Here is a 19,928-nt window from a genome sequence, read left to right as displayed (position 1 = left end):
TTTGAATTATAGATAATGAATGGCAGTTTGGTCATTGTGGAATACTGCCTCTAAAATGGAGAAACTAGAAAGTATGGGATAAATACTGTAGTCATCAAGTAAGGACCACAGCATTTAAACATCAGTGGAAGTCAATCATCAGTTTGAGAAAAAGCCAGAAATACCATAAATGCAAGGTACATTAAAAAAAATTACATATTATGTTAAAAATTACCATTTATCAATACAATACAGTAAATCATTTTTACACTGAGAAGTGACTGTTTTTATTACATAGTGTTTTCTTAAAATGTTGCTTGCATCATTCCAATCTGGAGAGCATTTCTAGCAGAATGCTGTAGTAGTAGCAGAGCAAACAAAAATTATGAACTGGCTGAACCGTAAGTTTGAAAGACCTACTGTCCATTCTTTTACAGGAAAATGAACAGTTCAGTGACTCAGATATTATGCAGTTAGTTTAATAAGCAAAAAGGGGTAATGAATTCCTATTACTGAAATTGCTTAAGACTAACAGTTAACTCAACATGGAAGATTAGATATAGCTACTATAAGGAGAGATCACAAATATCAGATAGAAAGGTAAAAAATCATCAGTAGAACTGTAAATTATTGGGAACATCAAGAAGATAAGTTTATTTATGTGGGGCACTATGTAAGGTGAGAAGTATCTTTCAAGTCTCTTCTCACTAAAAATCTGCTATGCTTCATTTATAGAGCTGTAACAATAATCACAGGAGTTAAACTGTACAGAAAAATCCTAAATTGAACCAACAGCAGCTGATACTTGAAATGCAACAATTAAATGCCTCATCCCACTGAGAACTCAGTTACTCTTCTGCTGATGTAACACAGTGTTTCCTTAGCATGCTGCTGTATTATACCTGAATTTAGCCCCAACCAGATCAGTATATCAAGAAAAAATATTACAAAAATTATTCAATAAATTCAGTCTGTAAGAGCTCAGCATCATTTGGGAAAGAACAAAAACTAGACATTTTCAACAGTATAATATCTTTTTTTCATTTTTCTTCATTATTTTTAACATTGAATTTATATGGCATATACATGGCATTATGTACAAAATTTATAAAATTTCGTATGCATTAGAATCAGCTGGAAAGATTTTATGATACAACATCTCAAGATTTTATAGACTCAATTGAGTTCAGTATGCTAGGAAAACTTTTCGGTAACATTTACATATTTCCACAGCAAACTTATGCTCTGGCATAAAGCAACTGACTCAGGGACTATGTAATGATTTCTATGTACTCAACACAACATGACCTGCCAATGGATCATGTTATTCCTATCACATTGGCTGTGCCTTAATACCTAGGAAGACTTTTTCTAGCACTTACTGTGACTTACCAGTGTTCACACATATGGAATGCAGCTGGCTAGCTAGACTACCCCAACTGCAGACCCCGACATGTTAGGTATGTAGCATATATCCCAGTTCTTTACCTAAACATATCCAAAAGCTACCTCTGTACCTGGTAAATTGCTCTCTGCTTACCAGCATTACAAAAACTGAATTAAGGCTGTTTACTTAACATGTATATAGCTTTTAAAAAAATGAACCTATAGAACCAAGCTAATAATCAAACCCAAGCATTAGCTTTGATCTAATAGTTAAGTCCATTTTAAGCTTTTTGTTATACCATGAGTCTAGATTTCAAAAGGATTCAGTCATGCAGATTATAAGAGATTTATCAGGATCAAGCATTAGACACTCTTTGAGAGTTATGAAGATAGAAATTTTCTGAATAGTATGCTAAGAAAATTATTCTTAGAGAAATCTGTTTTTCAAAACCTTGCAATGTACATACTCTACCTCCTTTTTGAAGAAGACAGTAAGGGGACAAAAGTAGTTAGATGTTTCTAAAGCAGCAGCATACTGATTATCCTAGAGATTGAAATATCACATGTACCAACAGCCTTGCCAGACATGCTTTAGTCAGCAATACAGAACAGTATGAGATACAGATTTTAATTTAGCTTTCAAGATAGGAAAGCAGCTTGCCTATCAGAGAAGCATTGCAAAAAGCAGCAGCCAAGATTAGGTCAGGAAGTTTTTGACATAATTACTTTCTGAACCTTGACAACATCGCACAGATTCATACAATTCTGCTTCACTTACATCCAGGCAACTTCTAACATTTCCTTGTTTGTTCCGAAGATGATTATCTGAGAGTAGATGGACAGCTCTTAGCTTTTTAACATTTTTAACAAAGGCTGAAATTTCATGATTGGCCAGGATGCCACTAATAGATGTAGAAATTATAATTTAAGGGACTGAAGGAGCAAAGAGCAGGACAGACATAAGCAGGAAGATGGAGCCAAGAGAAACCACCATTTTGATTTTGCTTTCAATTTCCTTTCCTCCCAAATACCTGTGAAAATGCTAAATAATGGAAATCAAATTGGTTTTATTTTCTCAGTGCTGTGTGGATGTCAGTATGAAAATGAAATCTTCTGTCATATAAATGGCAATATTATATCCAAACTATCCAGTCTTTTTCAGTATGGCTATATCACCTATAAAATCTTCAAAGTGGTAGATATCATTGTGATTCCCCTGGTGTAATTAAGTGGAATCTGGATTTCACTCTTTCAAATGCTTATTCAGTTAGGCAGAATAACTCTTTAAGTATAAAAATTCAGAACACTGTAAATCAAAGCAAAACCATCTTGTGGTGATTATTGGTTGCAAATACTGCAAAAACCCAGTATCTCTAAATTATAGTCCACTCTGGACTTTATTGATATTCATAATTCCTTTGATCTACTTATTCATGAGAATTTATTAAATGAAAATATTTGCAAAAAAAGTTGTGTGAAAGAAAAAGCATTTTAAGTAGCAGTGGAAATATGCTCCAGTGGGAAAAAGCCCTCCCACCAGTTCCTACTTTAAAAGGCTCTTTAATTCATACAAGCAATAGTGAAAGGATATTTCTGAAATAAAGGGACTGCTGTTTGCAAATATTAATTAAGCAAACTTCCATTAACTCTAACATTAACAACTTAATATTATCCACAGTGAATCACAATATGCTAATACAATGTTACCAATTCACAATACAAAGCCTAAATTCTTCAGAGTATCAAGGGATTTTAAATAACAAATATTTTAAAATCAAAATACATCTTATCAGAATAATTATTCTTTACAAAATATAAGAGGAAGAGCTCTGGAGCAAGTATGTTTTAATTCCACTGATTTACAAAACTGAAAGCAGCAACTGTGGTGTTGTAAATATTATGGCATTAAGAGGTGAGATGTAAATCACACTGAAGCTGAGGAACTTCCACACATTTTGACCCAAACTCAGTTGTTTATTTTCTTGAATGCTAAACTTGGTCTGTTACTGATGAGATGAGAATAAGTTTCTCAAGGCAGACAATTTTAGCTGTTTGGGGAGGTAATCATTTTTTGACCATAAATTAAAGAGCTACAATAAGACTGAACTGGGCCACATCTTGCAATCAGTGTTCTCTTTGCACCTCTACACCTAAGTGTGAGTGTAAGTAAGAGCAGAACTGATCTCTGAATGTTTAACCAGCCAAATAACAGTTTTGTATGAATTCTTTCAACCAAATTAAGGTCACATGCTTTGACTGCAGAAATTAAATTAATTTCATGCTTAATGGTGCTCCAAGTACTGCATATTAATCTCCAAAATAATGAAATGCTTATATAAGTACTAAAGAAAAGCACTTCTAAAAAAAAAAAGTGAAAAATAACAACATGACTATGATGAGTTTGCAGGTTACCTCCATTATAAGTTAAAATATAATAATATGAAAGTTTTCTAAAACAGCTAGCAGCTTTTTATTATCAACACAATTTACAGATGGACTTAGATATAAATATAAGCTTCTGATGAGAAATGTGGCATATGTGTTACATATCCTGCCTTCCCTCAAATCAAAAGAAAACCCTTCAAAAACAGAATCCTGAATTCTATATCATCAAGATTAGGAGAGGTACATAGCATGCACTGCAAAATACTATTGAAATATTATGGAGAGGATCAGAACCACAGAAATCCTGGGGCTGCTGCTCTTGCCTGACCATGCTGTGATGCGAGTCCCGTGGCTCAGCAGGGAGCAGCTGTGCATGTTGGTACTCATTGCAATGAATGGGACAGGATCATAGCTGAAGAGCATGCAGGCCAGTCAATATTGGCTAAAAGGTGATTAAATAGGATATAGAGAGATGTATAACTTGCTTAGGTAACCTGTGTAAAACTGGTGACACGATGCTCTGCCTCGCTAAAAGGCACCAGAGCTGCCCGCTTGACTGATCCAGCTTGGTTCTACTCCTGTGAGAAGTAAGAACGGTAGGAAATGAAGTTCAGGACACAGCACCTCTGGTTTTTTGCACTGAATATTGCTTAAAGTAAAATATACATTATTAATGCGTCTGCAACAGCATTAGGAGAGCCCATTATCTTCAAAGCATTGAAAAATATTTTGTCATTAGTGTATCTTGGTGTTATTATTGGCCTATAAGTTACATTTAACATAAATTAATTATTACCCACTATTATGATTATTTTAACTAATTATTATACAGTCATACATGTACTAAAAAATTTTCCATATAAACCATCCTCATAGTACTTTAAAACCTAAAATGGAAAAAAATGTATTTATAGTTTCTACACTAAACAGCAGTACTGCAGCTCAGATCCACAGACCTTTATTTATAGGACAATGGACTCAGCACAGTGTTACCACAATCATTAACGGCCTACTTCCATGATAAAGTTTTATTTAGTATTTGTTCTCTCATTTCCTTATTATACTGTATTCACCCACTGACATTCTTAGGGACACAGTGTTTTTATAACTAAATTTATTTTAGGTTTCAGTAACTTTCTAGAAAATTCCTTGTTAATTCACACCTACTAAGCATGTACAACATTTTATGTATTGTTTCTACAAAGGCAGAATCTAGTTAACATTTCTATCAAACTACTGAAAAGATACATGTGCTATAATAAAGAATTCACCAAACATTAACATGCTTAATTAAAACTTTCTAAGAAACAATAATTATTTTGTTGGAATTTAGCTTATTGCCCTATACAACAGTGAATATATGGACTTGGTTATAGACACAGAAGCAAGCAGAAGCACACAGACACACACTCATCAGCATCTGGCTATCTTGTACAGTGTCCTCACAGCACCTGGATGCCTCAGCTGCCTTTCATCTGTAAATCTGCTAATTGAACACAGCTTGTGGCAGTTCCTGACTTAGATTTTTTCATTTGTGGTGTAAGCAATGAAGTGACTGGCAGACTTGGCAACAGCAGTGTCATACAAACAGGAAACATGAGAGGCCAGAAAAGCAAGGCACATAATGGCTAGGCAAAAAAGAGGAAACCTTATAAAAAAGCCATTTGTAGTAAATTTTTTAATTTAAAAAATGCCTTCTTTTCCAATGGATCATTTTCATTACAAGAGTGTTGGTCATCAAAAAACCATGGTGGTTAAGAGTATCAAGTGAAGAGTAGGAACTAGGAATAAGATTTTAATGCTTTTGTGTCACACTTCTGTGACTCAAATCTACTTGAACTTTAGGCATATTCCCAGGAAATATGCTCACAATCTTTGCTTACTGCTGTGTCTTTCTTGAAAACCCCTGAAACTGATAAACATTTCCTTCATCTTTTCACCTTCAGCATCTGCATTAGTAAGAAATTTTGGCACCGAATATACTCAGCAGAGTTTCAGACTTGACCAATTGAAACTGCTTGGCACTAGCTCATCCCTGACTTAATATGCATTTCTTTGTCTTATCGCCTGATCAGTTTGCAGTTCCTGAAGCACAACAGCATTAAGTGCCTCCAAGAATGCAATGAAGACACTGTTTTCTTTTAAATATGGTAGGTGGTGTAGAAAGCCTTTCTTTTATGGTGGTAGCTTAATGACTGGAGTTCATGCCTCAAATGTGGGATAATCCGCTTTGAAACTTTTCCTATAGGACGTCAGTATTTCTGTCATTTTGTAGAGCAAACCAATGAGGGTCCTTCCATGGGGAGAAAAGAAAGATTTGGCTAATGAAAACAGTCAGCAGTCACACCATCCAGTTATACAGAGAAGTAAGAGATGCACCATTGTCATACTCAGCCCTGCCAGCCACCAGCACAGAGGTTTGTATAAAGCTCATCCTCCACCTCTCCTACTGACATAGTGCTCTTGTGCAATGAAGAACAGAACAACTGAAGGTTAAACTTCAACTGATTTGTTCTACACCCAAGTACTGGTTTTGAAGAGTAAGATAAATATTAATACAATCAATCTGAAAAAAGTATTTTTATAAAAATAATAAAGACATTTGTGATAAGAAACAAAAAATATGACTAAATGTGTAATGCAGTTAGTACAAAAAAGGATCTCAGGCAGAAAATTACTAGAATCTTACCCATATTTATACTATCAGATTCAAGTAAGAGAAAATCACAAATGAAACCCTTTATGTTAATGTCTACCCCATAGCATGCAATACTTTTCAAAAATACCCATGCTGATGCTGAATGAACTAGCATCAGTACTAAGCATTGCACAGACTTACTCCACTTGAGCTGATGTGCCTCCACCGCTTTCAGTTGTGCAGGACAAAGCAGTGGGTTAATAATACACACAAAATAATAATGCCTTGGCATCCACTATAACTCTCAGTGCTAGATTGGATTTATCCACTTGGCACCACCTTGTGCCAGAAAGAGGTACATTTTATTAGTCACAGTAGGTAACAGATTCAAATATCTTAAAGCTTTGAAAATAGCAAGGAGTAGTCAAATGAAAGGATCTTATACTAGGATATTAAGCTTTGTAACTTTTTTGCCCTAAGGCCATTACTTCAGTGGTTCTGCAACCATCAGATGGATTATTAGTGATTTATTTGGCATTGTTTAGTGATGCTAGTCCAGCATTCAAATGTACCTATCTGTGATGTATATGGATCCATTTTCACCATATAAAAAAAGGTTAAAAATATCAGAATGAACTGTTAAAAAAGCAGATTAGAATATAAACTGCTCTAATGAAATAAGCATGGAGAAATTTCCACCAGCCAGACACAATGCATATGACTTCTGGTGTCCAGGACTATTAAACTGGTTCCTTTGTTTGTTAAGGATTTAACTAAATAAAATAGAAAAAAATATTAATTTTCTAAAAACTTCTCTTACGTATCTTGATTGTAACTGTAAATGCAATATTGTATCACCATCATTCAAAACTCACAACCTTACATCAATTTACCTTAAACAACATTAAAAGTTTGTATATACTGTTGTAAAAGAATGAAAGAAAGATTTGAATCCAACACTAGTAACCTCAGAAAAAAAAAAAAAAGAAAAGCATCAGAGTATTTTAAAGTTAGAAACAGGCTTACCTCTTTGCTTTCTTCCAGGTCTGATTCACTGCTGAACTCCTCTGTGTTTAAATTTTCAAAATCTGATTCTCCAACAGCAATGGGCACTGTCACGGTGAGACTTGGGTTGTTTATGAATGACATGTAATCACTCTCATCAACAACATATTTTTCCACACTGCTGCCTATGCCACTGGTAGTTCCATTCCCGTCTTTGAGATAGGCAAGGTTTTTACCTATGTCTACTATTGTATGGTTGGAAATACAGCTGTCTTTTTTATTGTTTAGGTCTTCAAGAGGTTTGATTTCATCTAAAGCTTTCTGTTTTCTAACAAAAGCTTTTTGGATGAATTCACGCACTTTTCTCTTCACATAATCTATGCCTTTCTGAATCCTTGCCACAGCAATCTGGAGATTGTTCATTTCATTATCGTCGTCGGTAGCAGCAAGGTTGTCTGAACTAAATGAGCTCAGCAACAAGGCCAGAAATAGGTTGAGTACCTTAAATAAAATAAGGAAAAAATTACTCTTATTTTTAAGTCATAAAAGATACATCATTAAGAGTTTTTCAATATGATATAATTTTTTATTTCACATGTAACACTTCATTTCTATGCACCTTTCTGCTATTCTTTTCAGTTCCTAATCCCTGCCTCCAACACTTTATTATCTTGTCAAAAGCGCTTTTAGCTGGTTTAACTGCACCAATACAGGTGAAAATCTGAGCTGTCTCCTTCACAATCTGCAGTAGTACAGATCTGCTCATCAACATGGAGAAAGACATAAAGAGGCAGAATACAACATAATGCAGTGATTTATGCAAGCTGTGTCCAATGTAGTGTTTATAGGCCAGAGGAATGTAGGCAAATGCCAGTCTTCTACAGTTCAACAGACCATAGCTCTAGTATCTCTAATTCAGAATATAGTAAAATTTTGTATTTGCCAAGTATACAAGTCTATCTTGGTCCTGGGCAGGAATACTAGCCAAGAGATAGAGTCCACATATGTGGTACACCTCAGTTTCAAGAAACTATTTCATCTCAATTTCAAGAAGCTTTCAATTTCAGACTTTCTTGCATGAAATTTTACAAACATACAAGAGAATGTTGGATTGCATGCAATTATGGCAGACCATGTACAAAACTGATTAAAAATAATTTAATTAAAAATCAGTTAAATTATATTTGTCAGTTCTTCCTGTTATGCCACAGTACTCACATTACTCTGGTGAGACTTGGTAGTGATGACTGTGTATAAGCATATTTATAAAATTTGTGGGTCATACCAAAAAGAGAATGGATGCCAGCACTCAAGGAGAAAGAACTACAATTAAAAATAATAATGGTTTATGGCAAGTTGCTGAAATGATTCAAAATCAATATTTTGTTTAATTCTGAAGTACTGTTGTGGAAAGGATTATTAAGAAAAATGAAAAGTATATATCCAATAAATGAAAACTGGCAAGGTGGGAGCATTGCAGAAAGGGGTATAGAGGCTGGATCAGGAAAGCAATGCTGGTACAGAAATTTCATGTGTCTTTTGGGGATGTACTACAAGGAACACTGAGTGTAAGAAATGAAAGTATCATTATTCCACATTATTAAGTACTCGTGTCTTTATTCAAAATGTTGCTTGGGAGGAATTCAGAAGCCAGTAGCAAAAGGGATAAACCATTTACAAATCATCACTTATGAGAAAAAAATTGAAGCGTTAGGCTTGTTTTGTTTCCCAGAGAAATGACTGAAAGTGGAAACAGTAAGCTTTTAAGTATCATAAGTGTTGTCATAAAAGCCAGCAGTTTTCCATCAATATTGAGATAATTTAGTTTACTTGGCTGTAAAAGGTGATTTAAATTAGATGCTTTTTAAAAGGCACTCTTAACTGTAAGCATAATTCAGCACTACTCTTACTAAAGAGGCTATAAAGTTACTGAGATTTAAAAGAAAAATAGACAAACATTTTTCATAGATAATCAAGGTATATTTGAACCTGGTGTACAGAAATGGCAAGTGAACTACATGATTTCCTGAAGTCCTTCTCTAGTTTTCATTTCAGATTTCTAAATCATGAAAACCAAGAGATATGTCCTAAGAGTTTTAAAAAATCCCCACTGATTACATACCACTAGGTTTCCAATCACCATGACCATCATGAAGACTGTCAGACACATAGTTTGGCCTGCAACCTCCATGCAGTCCCACATGGTTTCTATCCATTCTCCACACAGCACTCGGAATACAATCAGGAAAGAGTGGAAAAAGTCGTGCATGTGCCAGCGAGGCAGTTCACAGTCACTGGAGATCTTGCAGACGCATTCCTTGTAGCTCTTCCCAAAGAGCTGCATCCCAACCACAGCAAAAATGAACACAATGATGGCCAGCACCAGGGTCAGATTCCCCAGAGCTCCCACTGAGTTGCCAATAATCTTAATCAGCATATTTAGGGTTGGCCAAGATTTTGCCAATTTGAAAACTCGAAGCTGCAAAACAGAAGAATGGAATATAGTTCTTTGTTATCTAATTGTAATGAAAGTACTGCTATACATTGTATATTTCAGTTAGCATGTGTCTACATCGTGTCTCTTGTAATCTTTAGAAGTTTTAGTTACAAAATTTCTGTTTCCAGTTCTTTGTACAATACCACACATCAGCAGTATTAAGTCCTGATTCAAGTGACAAGAAATCAAAAATGATATCTCTGTGCTCATTTCAATTACATTGAAATTATCACAGACACCTATTCAGACGCTGACTCTTTTGTTGACTTTAGGTATTTATAAAGAAGTTGTACTTGTTAAAGAAGTTGGACAAAACAGTCTTTCTCCTGTAAACTCTGAGAAAATATTACTAAAGATAAATGAGCACATATGAAATGTGATCAGTTGAACAGGACCATAAGTATATAGTCACTTCCAGATTCTTTCATCTTAACAGGCAGTGAGGTGGAGGAAATGGTTTTCCTAAGAAGAGAAACAAGCTAGAGTTGTTAAGGACAATAAAAGTGACTTGCAAGTATCTTTAACAATATATTTTCTGTCTTTTAAAATAAATATAATGTGTTTTACAAAGCTTGTCATACAACATTGAGAAAAACAAGGGAAAGTATTATAGTAATAAGTACAACTTGAAACAGACAAAAATGAAATTATTGGAAAGATACAGCAATTGTTCAGACAATTGAAAGAGAAGAATACTAAAATGAATATAAAATGAAATATTATTTCATGTGATGATTTTATGTTTCATAAAGAAAATATGACATAAAAACAACTTGACATAAATGTCAAGTTAAAACCAGAATCTCCTACTGAGAGAGAAGTCAATCCAGACAGATATTAGACTTCAGGCAAAGTACAATGTAATGCTATGCAGATAACCAGAAAAAACTTATTTAAACCCCTTATTTTTTAATGGCCGTGTATTTAACTTTCATTTCGAGTTAAACTTTTTTTTTATTTAAGGCAGAAGTTGATCTTGATGACCAGGAACTCTAGCTTCATGTCTCTCACTGTATAGGTCTTTTCAGAAGAGTGTTTGGACACTGAATTGCATGCTAGCCTAGTCTGCAAGAAAACCAAGGTTTTTCAAGTTCCTGTTCATGAAAGAGATCTCTAATAACAGACAGAGACACTGTAGTGACTTCTGAGCAGAAAAGCTGTCAGTCAGCAGATAGGCCCTTGCAGAGGATGGTACAGAGAAGGCTGGTAGGGTGGAAAAGTCTCTGGACAATGAAAAATCTTAACACTACTCTCTTGTAAAACTAACCAATAAAGGAAATTGGTAATGGAAGTCTATAAGCTAAAATTACTAACTTTTATTAATTAACTCATTATTTACCAGGTAATTCACTAATCTTCAGTCACATGTAGACCCTGTGGCTCTTGAATTTTTTTACTCCCTCATCTAGGGAGAAGACCCTAAGAAAAACTTCTCTTAGAAAAGTTAATCCTTTAAGCATACTTTTGGCAAGAATAGAATTGATTTTGACAATATCTTGAAGGAGAAATAGACATTACTATGATAATATGCAAAACAAACTTGACATAATATATACGTGCCATGTAGTGAGTATGAATTTAGCATTTTTTAAGTTCTGAAAAGATCTTCTGTCTCAGCCAAATATTTAATTTGCAAATGAAAAATGCACAAAATATATACATAAAAATACAAAAATGTAATCTAGAAACATATTTTAAATAGTATATTTACCAATCGGAATGATCGAAGGACAGATAATCCCTCTACATTTGCAAGGCCAAGTTCCATTAAACTAAGACTCACAATAAAACCATCAAAAATATTCCAGCCCTCTTGGAAATAATAGTAAGGATCCATGGCAATTATCTTGAGAAACATTTCTGCTGTGAAAATTCCCGTAAACACCTGCAAGGAAAATACAGTTTCTTACTCCAGTTAGGAAGAAAATATTGAAAAAGTAAAACTAATGGTATCAACATGTGCTAAGTTATATTTTCAGCAAGAAATTAATGATAAATCTGAATGTCTTCTCTATATTTCCATACACTGGGGGTAGGAATAAAATTAATTTTTGAAATTTACATACGCATCATAGAGTTTGGGTTACAAATCAAAAGAATGGGAAAATGTGTTATCTAGCCTGCTAATATGTATGTATGCCAACACACAGAATATAATCTGATTTTAATGCTCATTTTTATCTCCTTAGAGGTCATCTTTGCCCTTAGACCACCTTTTGACTTCTAGGAATATAAATAATTGTTTCTATCACAAACTTATTTTATTAAGAAAAAAATTATACAGAAAGTTGAGCAGAATTGTTCTTCTTCAGGATGACCTGTGGAAGACATTGTCATTCCATTTCATCATTTCCTTACATCTGTCATTCTTACTGGGTCTTTCCCCCGTAAAATTCCTGAACACCCAGATCCTTAGGTGGTGCTAGTGAGGAGCAGGGTGTGGGAACGGAACTGAAAGTTCTTATGATTTGTAACTATTCACAAAAAAAAAAATTCCTTTAATGAGCTTCAATGACAGAAGATGAAGATTTTAAAAATCAAAGTGCGTATATTGACTCCTTGACTCTGTAAAGTGAGAGTGGTGAAATCTGCAAATGTCAACAATTTAAATTTAAGTTCAACAATCCCAAACCTCTAAATAGTCAACTTTTTCTTTTACATGAATGTGCATAAATCAGAAAAGAATTAAAGAAAAATGCATTTTACAAACATGGCACAGCATGAAAGACTTACAAGGTTTCCCACTGAAAGCACACCACTAAACTGTTCTGTCATTGGGTAGTGCTCCATGGCCATGAACAGGGTGTTCAGGACGATGCAGATGGTAATGGCCAGATCAACAAATGGGTCCATCACAATCAAATTTACAATATGTTTGACTTTCAGCCAGGGAGTACAGCAGTCCCAAATCAGGCAAGTGTTAGCAAATTTATACCAGCACGGTGGACATTTCTGTCTGGATTCTTCCAGTTCTAGAGAGAAAAATGAAAATAACATTTTAAATACATTTCTCTATTCCAGAATTGCCTGGATATTTCTTTGAAACCTAAATGGTTTTTTCCAAGGTACTGTTGGTAGACTGTGTTGATATTTTGAAACTGAGACTGCTTTCAGTTAAAAGAATTTACAATTTAAAATAATCTATCAAAAAAAAAAAAGAAACCCACACCAAATCCCCGCTCCAAAACAACTACACTAAAGATTCAGTAGATAAAAAGAACCATTCACAAGCTAATGCTAGATAGAATGCAAAAGAAATTTGTCTTAGAAACCTGTCATAAGACTGGGTGATGAGGGGATTGAAAACAGCCCAGCAGACAAAGACTTGGGGTTATTGGTGGCTGAAAAATTATGTGTGAGCCAGCCATGTCAGTCACAGCCCAGAGAGGTGATATCCTCCTGGGCAGCATCAAAAGCAGCATGGCCAGAGGGCTGAGGGAAGGGGTTCTCCTCATCCAGCTGGAGCGTTGTGTTCAGCTCTAGGGTTCCCAGCATGAGAGCAGGTTCAGAGGAGGCCAAAAAGATATTCAGGAGCCAGAGCATGTGGCCTATGAAGACAGGCTGAGAGATCTGCGGTTACTTATCTAGAGAAGAGAAGGCTCCAAGGAGACCTTATTGCAGCTTTCCAGCACTTACAAGGGGCCTGCAGGAAAGATGGAGAGGGAGCCTTTATCTGGGAGTGGAGTGAGACGATGAGGGTGTACAGTTCTAAACAGAAAGAGGGTAGGTTTAGATTAGGTAGTAGGCAAAAATTCTTTACTGTGGAAGTGAGGCCCTGGCACAGGTTGCCCAGGGAAGATGTAGATGCCGTATCCCTGGATGCGTTCAAGGCCAGGCTGGATGGGGCTTGGAGCAATCTGCTCCAGTGAAAGGAGCTCCTGTTCATGGCAGGGGGGTTGGAACTCTAGATGATCTTTAAGGTCCCTTCCAATAAAATATTTTAAAATATCCTCGTGAAAGATTAGCATTTAGAGCAAGCCTGAAGTCAGACAAGTATTTAGGCAGCATTGTGGTCCACATGTTCACAACTGCTCTTTATTACCTTCCAATGCTCTATTTTGGGCATAGTCATTTAAGCCTCGACATAATGTTTCAACCTTTCTTACAAATAATTGCTTAATTCCATGATTCAGAGTAATTGTATTTAACCTTACAGAAAGAAGAACACGATCCCTCCTTTGTAAAACAGCAAGTCTACTGAATTGGTAGAAGAGGATTGTTCTACTGCAAGAAGCATAGCCATTTTTAAATTGGAAACTTGCCACTTCAACCTCAAACCTATCAGTATGTTGCAAGCTTTTATCTTTTTCCAAATTTATCAGTCCCACATTAAAAAATAAATTAAAAAAAAAAAAACCACACCAAAAAATCCCTTCCCTAACTCCATATAGAAATCTCTTCTTGTCTGTATGCTCTAGGCTGAAACAGCTGTCTTAAAACATCATTACCACTTAATGCATCACACATTTATTAACACTTTTAAGGCACTGTCATACAAAAAAATATCTGTGTTACATACCTTCCATTGTGTTTGTAAGCATGCTAGCTATACTCATTGCTCTTTGCCTTGCACTAGGGTCTGTTAGGTAGTCCATAGGAACATGGTAAGAACTGGAATGTCTCTTTCTTAAGTCAGTTTCTGTCGTAGTGCCCTGAAAATAAAGCACTGGTGAAATAGCTAATTGATGGTACATTTAATAACACTGTAAGTTACTGTAGAGCTCTGCCGGTTTAAAACACTGCTGTCCCACACCATGCTCCAGTTCTATTGAGGCTTCACAACAGACTAAGGTATGCCTGACTCTGCATAGAACAAACGGTCAAACACTGCAGCACATTGCTCTTGTGCCTGAAGAATATGCTTTTAAGTATTTTGCTGAAACAGGACTGAGATATTAAAGCAGATTTCAGACTAAAAAATGTTTCACAGTGCTTGTCAATGAGCTCTGCTGTAAATATCTTTCTATTTAGGCAGTGAAGTCTTTTTCTAAACATGAAAATGCACAGCCCACACAGCTAGCAGTAAAGGAACTAAGCATAAGTGCATTTTCTTAAGATAACTCTTAATTTAGAAGAAACTATTAATTTCCTAGCACATTTTCCAGACAAATGAAAAAATATTTAGTAATGCTGACATAAAAAAACCCATAGAAAAATTAGCTATATTACAGGAACACTGTCATAACCCTTTTAAGTTGTACTACCAGGGTAACATCAAAAGTTTCATGTATGGTCAGCAGGAAGCTAAATACTAATTTAAAATATTCCATTAAGTAAATGTATTTTTTTTCCATTTTGTTGTCCTTTCTGATAGACAAGTACTGAACCATCCAGTTAAGTCTAAGCATAATTAATCAATGGATGTAAGACTACACAAATTAAATTTATTCAATGGTTTACTATGCTATTCTGTTAATTCCCAGTCAATTTGCATGCATTTTCACATATTTAATTAATGAGCGCAGGACAACGTCAATTTCTCCTTTAGCTTATAACTGAAATACATGAGAGGAGCATTCACACTTAGCCAGAAAGGTCATCATTGCCATGTGACTACATTTGTGGAAACAGTGACTGATCATACAGGGAGAGAACATCATGCCTGAGCTATTGCAGACTTCCTTACATTGCTAGCAGTGGCTGCTTTATCAATCATCACCTCTGGCAGAAGCTGTCCCGTAGGCGAGGTCAAAGCCGGCGGCCCACCAACTAAAGACACCACTCCATTGCAGTCCACAGTGCTGTGCATCTTCCCATTTGCTGGAAGTGCAGGGACTGTTCTGGATGACCTGCTGGCCTGGCTGATGTTGCTGTTGCGCCGTTCTCCGTGTCTATGAGGAACAAAGAGAGAATCTCTTCTGCTCTCGTTGTCTTCAAAAGTGCTGTGCTCATCATCAGCAAAGTCATTTTCTGACCCTACATCCTTTGCTCGACCTCTGAAGCTGAAAAGACTTGTTCTGCTGTTGCGCCTTGGGGAAAACAGGGAGCCACGAATGCTCAGCAAAGACTGCAGGTAAATAAAAACAATTATTATCAGATAAAAATAGTTTAAAATACAACATTTTCATACAGAGGAAAAATCCACAATGTCTTAAAGGGTAAGGTCATCTACAAAGAAATGAGCTGGTACAGTCCCTCCCCTAATACACTCCCCTTTGGGTAGTAAACAAAGAGCACATAAGTGACAGACAAAGACTAGTTATTTTACTGCTTTGGATATATGAAATCAATCAGTTTAATCAGAGTAAAAGAAACTGCTTGACAGAATTGTTTCCTCTGCTATTCTGCCTATGTTATAACCAACTGTTCATAAACTGAATAAGTAGATCTAGACACACTTTATCCCAGGCTGGCATTAGTATGACAGGCTGAGTAAATAAAATTTTAGGCAAATTTTCTGTGACCCAGTCTGCACACAGAAGTAGCTCCCAAATATTGCTTGGTTTAAAAAAACGTACATATCTTTTCAGATATTAGTCAAGTAGACCATAATAGGTTTTTTACTTTTTCTCAAAAGTCTTAGCTATCCTGAATATGCAATAATTTACATAACGAAGCAGTGTCTTTGTTTCTCTTCTGCAATTTATCTTTGTGTACCTGAGCCCCATTGTACTAGGGACTGCAAAAGGCAGAACAAAAAGGCACTCTGCAAAGAACTTATCATTTAAATGTAAAACAACAGATGGATACAAAAAGAAAGGGAATACACAGAGGCAAAATTGATGAGTATGATAAACAGTCATCTTAGCTCACCTGAAGTCACTTCCCTGTCAAGCTTTCTGTAGGCAGCATGGTAAAAGAGAGTTTTAAAGAGGGATTTGAGGAAAGCAATGAAGTGTTCTGTGAAAACTCATGGGAGCTTCTTCCAAGCATGAAGGGCGGCATACAAAAAAGAGCTCAAAGAAACTAGTTTGAAAATTTAACAGGAGGTTATGAATGCTGCTTTGGGTCAGTCAAAGCTGGAACTTGTTTACTGTAAGTAGACAAGGTGGGTTGGGAGGAACTTTAGGTACAGTATGTTTTATGATATTAAAAAAAATCTTTAGGTAAATATGTTTGCTAGCAGATTAGAGAAAAGCAATGGGATAGGTTAGTGCTCTTTGCAACAACATTCTTGATGAATACAGCAGTAAAGAGGTCCAAGTTAAAAATGATTCACAGTTGTGGGTCCAGGAATAGAGTTTAAAAAAAAAAAAAAAAGAAAGAAAAGAAAAAGAGAGAGGAAAGGGATCTAGCAAAAAGCAATGTGGAAATCCTTTGGAAAACTGTCAAAGGGGTAAAAGGATCTCCTAAAGCACAAATAAACCAGGAGAATTGAGAGGAGACAGTTATGAATGTTAGGAAGAATAAGATTTCAAGAGGAATAAAATGGTCATTTACATTGAAAGAAAATGAAATGCCAGGGAAAAAGTCAAGGATTATATATAAGCCTGAATTTTCTCTAGGAAAATGGTATTAAAAGCTGGCAAGTGGAACTTCTTTTTGTGGTTAGAATCCAGAGTGAAAAGGAAGTAGGGCTGGAAAACCAGAGGGGAGGTGATTTCTAGACTGTCATAGTCAAACCACTGTAAATGAACTTGGAGATGAAAATGTTAGAAGAACAAGTTGTATGAGGAATGCTTAATTTCTTACAAGATGGATGAATTATGCTGCAGTTGAAAAAGGCTGCAGTTTGAATGAAGAGATAGGCAAGAATATGCACCTAGGAGATCAGATGGATCTTCAACATGAAGTTGAAGTCAATTGACATGTGTGGAAATTTGTATAAGGAACAGAATGAATCATGAACTAAATTCAGCAATGAAGCCTCACAGAGATTAGTTAGACAGCTAACAACATAAAACGGTGGCAGACCAAGGAGGTGGGGTGGGGGGAAGGGAAGGATGCATTACTATTGAGAAAGGAGATACATTAGGAAGTGAGTGGCAGAAATAGAAAGCCAGAAATATTATATTCCCACCACAGTCTGGTCTAAGGATGACAGTCCTTGGTAAGAAAATATTGGATGAAGAAGTCTGAGCTTCTTTGAGAATGGGAGGCTGGAGAAAACAATACATGAAGAGAGTAGGAACACTCATGATCTATTAAGAGATGAAACAAGCTTCCACAGACAGAAATAGAAAAGGATTAAAAAGGCAGGAATGAGTTTAGTAATGACTAAAAAGAGGGAGAAAGCAAGTCATAAAGATCAGGGAAAATCGAGAAGATGGAGATAAAAGGAAGAATCATATAGAGGCACAAAAAGGGGTGGAAAAAGGAGAGAATGTATGTGAGATCTAGATTTGCAGTGCTAAGGGGAGAGTGAGAAGTGGGCAAATGAAGAGGAGCTTTGAAAACTGTAGGAGATAACATTACAAAACTATCAAATGAAATAAATGTCTGGATAGGAGATGCAGATGGCACTCTGAGTCACTGGTGTTTCAATGTAAGAGAACACATGCAAAGACACATTGCCACACACATTTCCACCTTCTTTAAGATAACACAATTAATGACCTCACATCAATTAATTTCTCAAATGTCACATGAGCATTAATTTCTATTGAGCTTTCTGCATCGCAAATTTTAATACTCTTCTCATTTGAAACATTACATTTTGTATGTATGCACCCTGTTTTGAAGCTACTCATCATGCTGAATACATCCAACCTGGTGAGGAGGTAGGTCCATTTTTATTAAGAAGCTTGAAATACAGCTCATATTAATTAGTATGGGTAATTTTGATTTTTCACACAGGAATTCAGAGTAAAACCAAAATCTTTTAAATTCTTACAGGTTCATTTTTGGCTGCAAGTTTTTACTTGGTTAGTCTTTGATTTAGGATATTAATGAATCTGTAGTACCTTGCAAGAATTAACCAAACTGCTATACAGGGCTTTCTTTATATGATGAGTAGACAAAAAAGGTGTTTAAGAGGTAATAATACTATGGTACCTGGTGTGGGGAAGAGAATCTCTTTTCATATGTCAGTCTATTCCCCTCAATGGAAAATCGGAAACCTTTCTTTTTGATGCTGTCCTCTGATTCCGACTTGTGAAATTCTTCCCCATCCTTCTCCTCGCCTTCAGACTGTTCTTTTTGCTTCTTTTTCTTTCTTCTATTCCTTCTCTCTTTAGCACTCTTTGAGCTCAGCTTTGATGCCTCAGAAGAACTTTCGGAGAATCCACCTATTCCACCTACTCCACTATAATCTCTTGAGTCAGCTGCTGCAGCTGCTGCCGCCGCCTATACACACAAGCACATGTGCAATTTACAGCATTTATACAAATACATACCCCACTCACTATTTCAAATTTATTGCCACTCTTAAAGAAACTATTATTTTGAAAAAAGCAATGTTTCACTTCACCAAACCCAGCATATCATAAGAAGTGTAATTTGTGAAATACTACAGGAACCATAATTTGCCATTGCTCCATAAACCAGGAGCAAGAGTAACCCAAGGGAAAACTGTGCTGTCAAAAAAACAAGTTAAAAAACATCTGTTTCAGATTGAAGCAATATGTTGGAATGAATTTTTTATGTGAAGCACTATGTAAAAATAAAGAATCAAGGCTCAAACAACTGGTAAAATCCCTGTTAACTGGAACCCACACTTTCTTGCAACATTTTGATGGGTTTTGAATACTCCCTAGTCTATTAAAGATCTTGTGTAATGCTGATATCTCAGCTTTGCAAATAATAATCAGAGATTTGTGTTAAACTGCACACTATTACATACTTGTTGCTGTTTGATTTTCAAAACGTGGAGTATTTTATTAACATTTATTTACAAGATGTGGTAAAAAACAAACAAAAAAAAATCTCACAATTCCCCCCAACACATAGCAATTTACCCGTAAAACAAAAAACACTGAGTCCTGACTTTACTCATGTGCTTATTATATGGAAGACATAGTTCAACTTCTGCTCTATGAGGCCACATGCCAAGCAGACATTATAAATTTTTCTATTAAAGATTTGAGAGCCTTCAAAAAATGAAAAATAATTTCAAAGCAATATGTAATCATTACATTTGTACCACAGAAGTGTTTTCTT

At 35.6% G+C, this 19,928-nt stretch overlaps 1 protein-coding gene across 8 annotated transcripts in view; it reads right to left on the bottom strand.

Moving 5' to 3' along the window:
• The window catches only part of LOC311155754 (sodium channel protein type 2 subunit alpha), a gene marked incomplete at both ends in the record, with an annotated part of 52,964 nt that overhangs the window by 16,645 nt on the left and 16,391 nt on the right, over positions 1-19,928 (bottom strand). For 3 of the 8 annotated variants that reach the window (XM_084209146.1, XM_084209141.1, XM_084209142.1), the window contains 7 exons: positions 7,415-7,894; positions 9,516-9,872; positions 11,602-11,775; positions 12,624-12,862; positions 14,410-14,542; positions 15,517-15,897; positions 18,825-19,112. In XM_084209146.1, the coding sequence (XP_084065272.1) occupies positions 7,415-7,894; positions 9,516-9,872; positions 11,602-11,775; positions 12,624-12,862; positions 14,410-14,542; positions 15,517-15,897; positions 18,825-19,112 (2,052 nt within the window). Of the gene's footprint in view, positions 1-7,414; positions 7,895-9,515; positions 9,873-11,601; positions 11,776-12,623; positions 12,863-14,409; positions 14,543-15,516; positions 15,898-18,824; positions 19,116-19,928 lie in introns of all 8 variants that reach the window. The other 5 variants (XM_084209139.1, XM_084209140.1, XM_084209143.1 and 2 more) reach the window with 4 other exon arrangements.

Source organism: Fringilla coelebs (assembly GCF_963513975.1).
Source record: "Fringilla coelebs genome assembly, chromosome: 7".
Lineage (NCBI taxonomy): Eukaryota > Metazoa > Chordata > Aves > Passeriformes > Fringillidae > Fringilla > Fringilla coelebs.
Note: the sequence above shows the minus strand (reverse complement) of the source record. Positions and strands in the feature narration are given on the sequence as shown.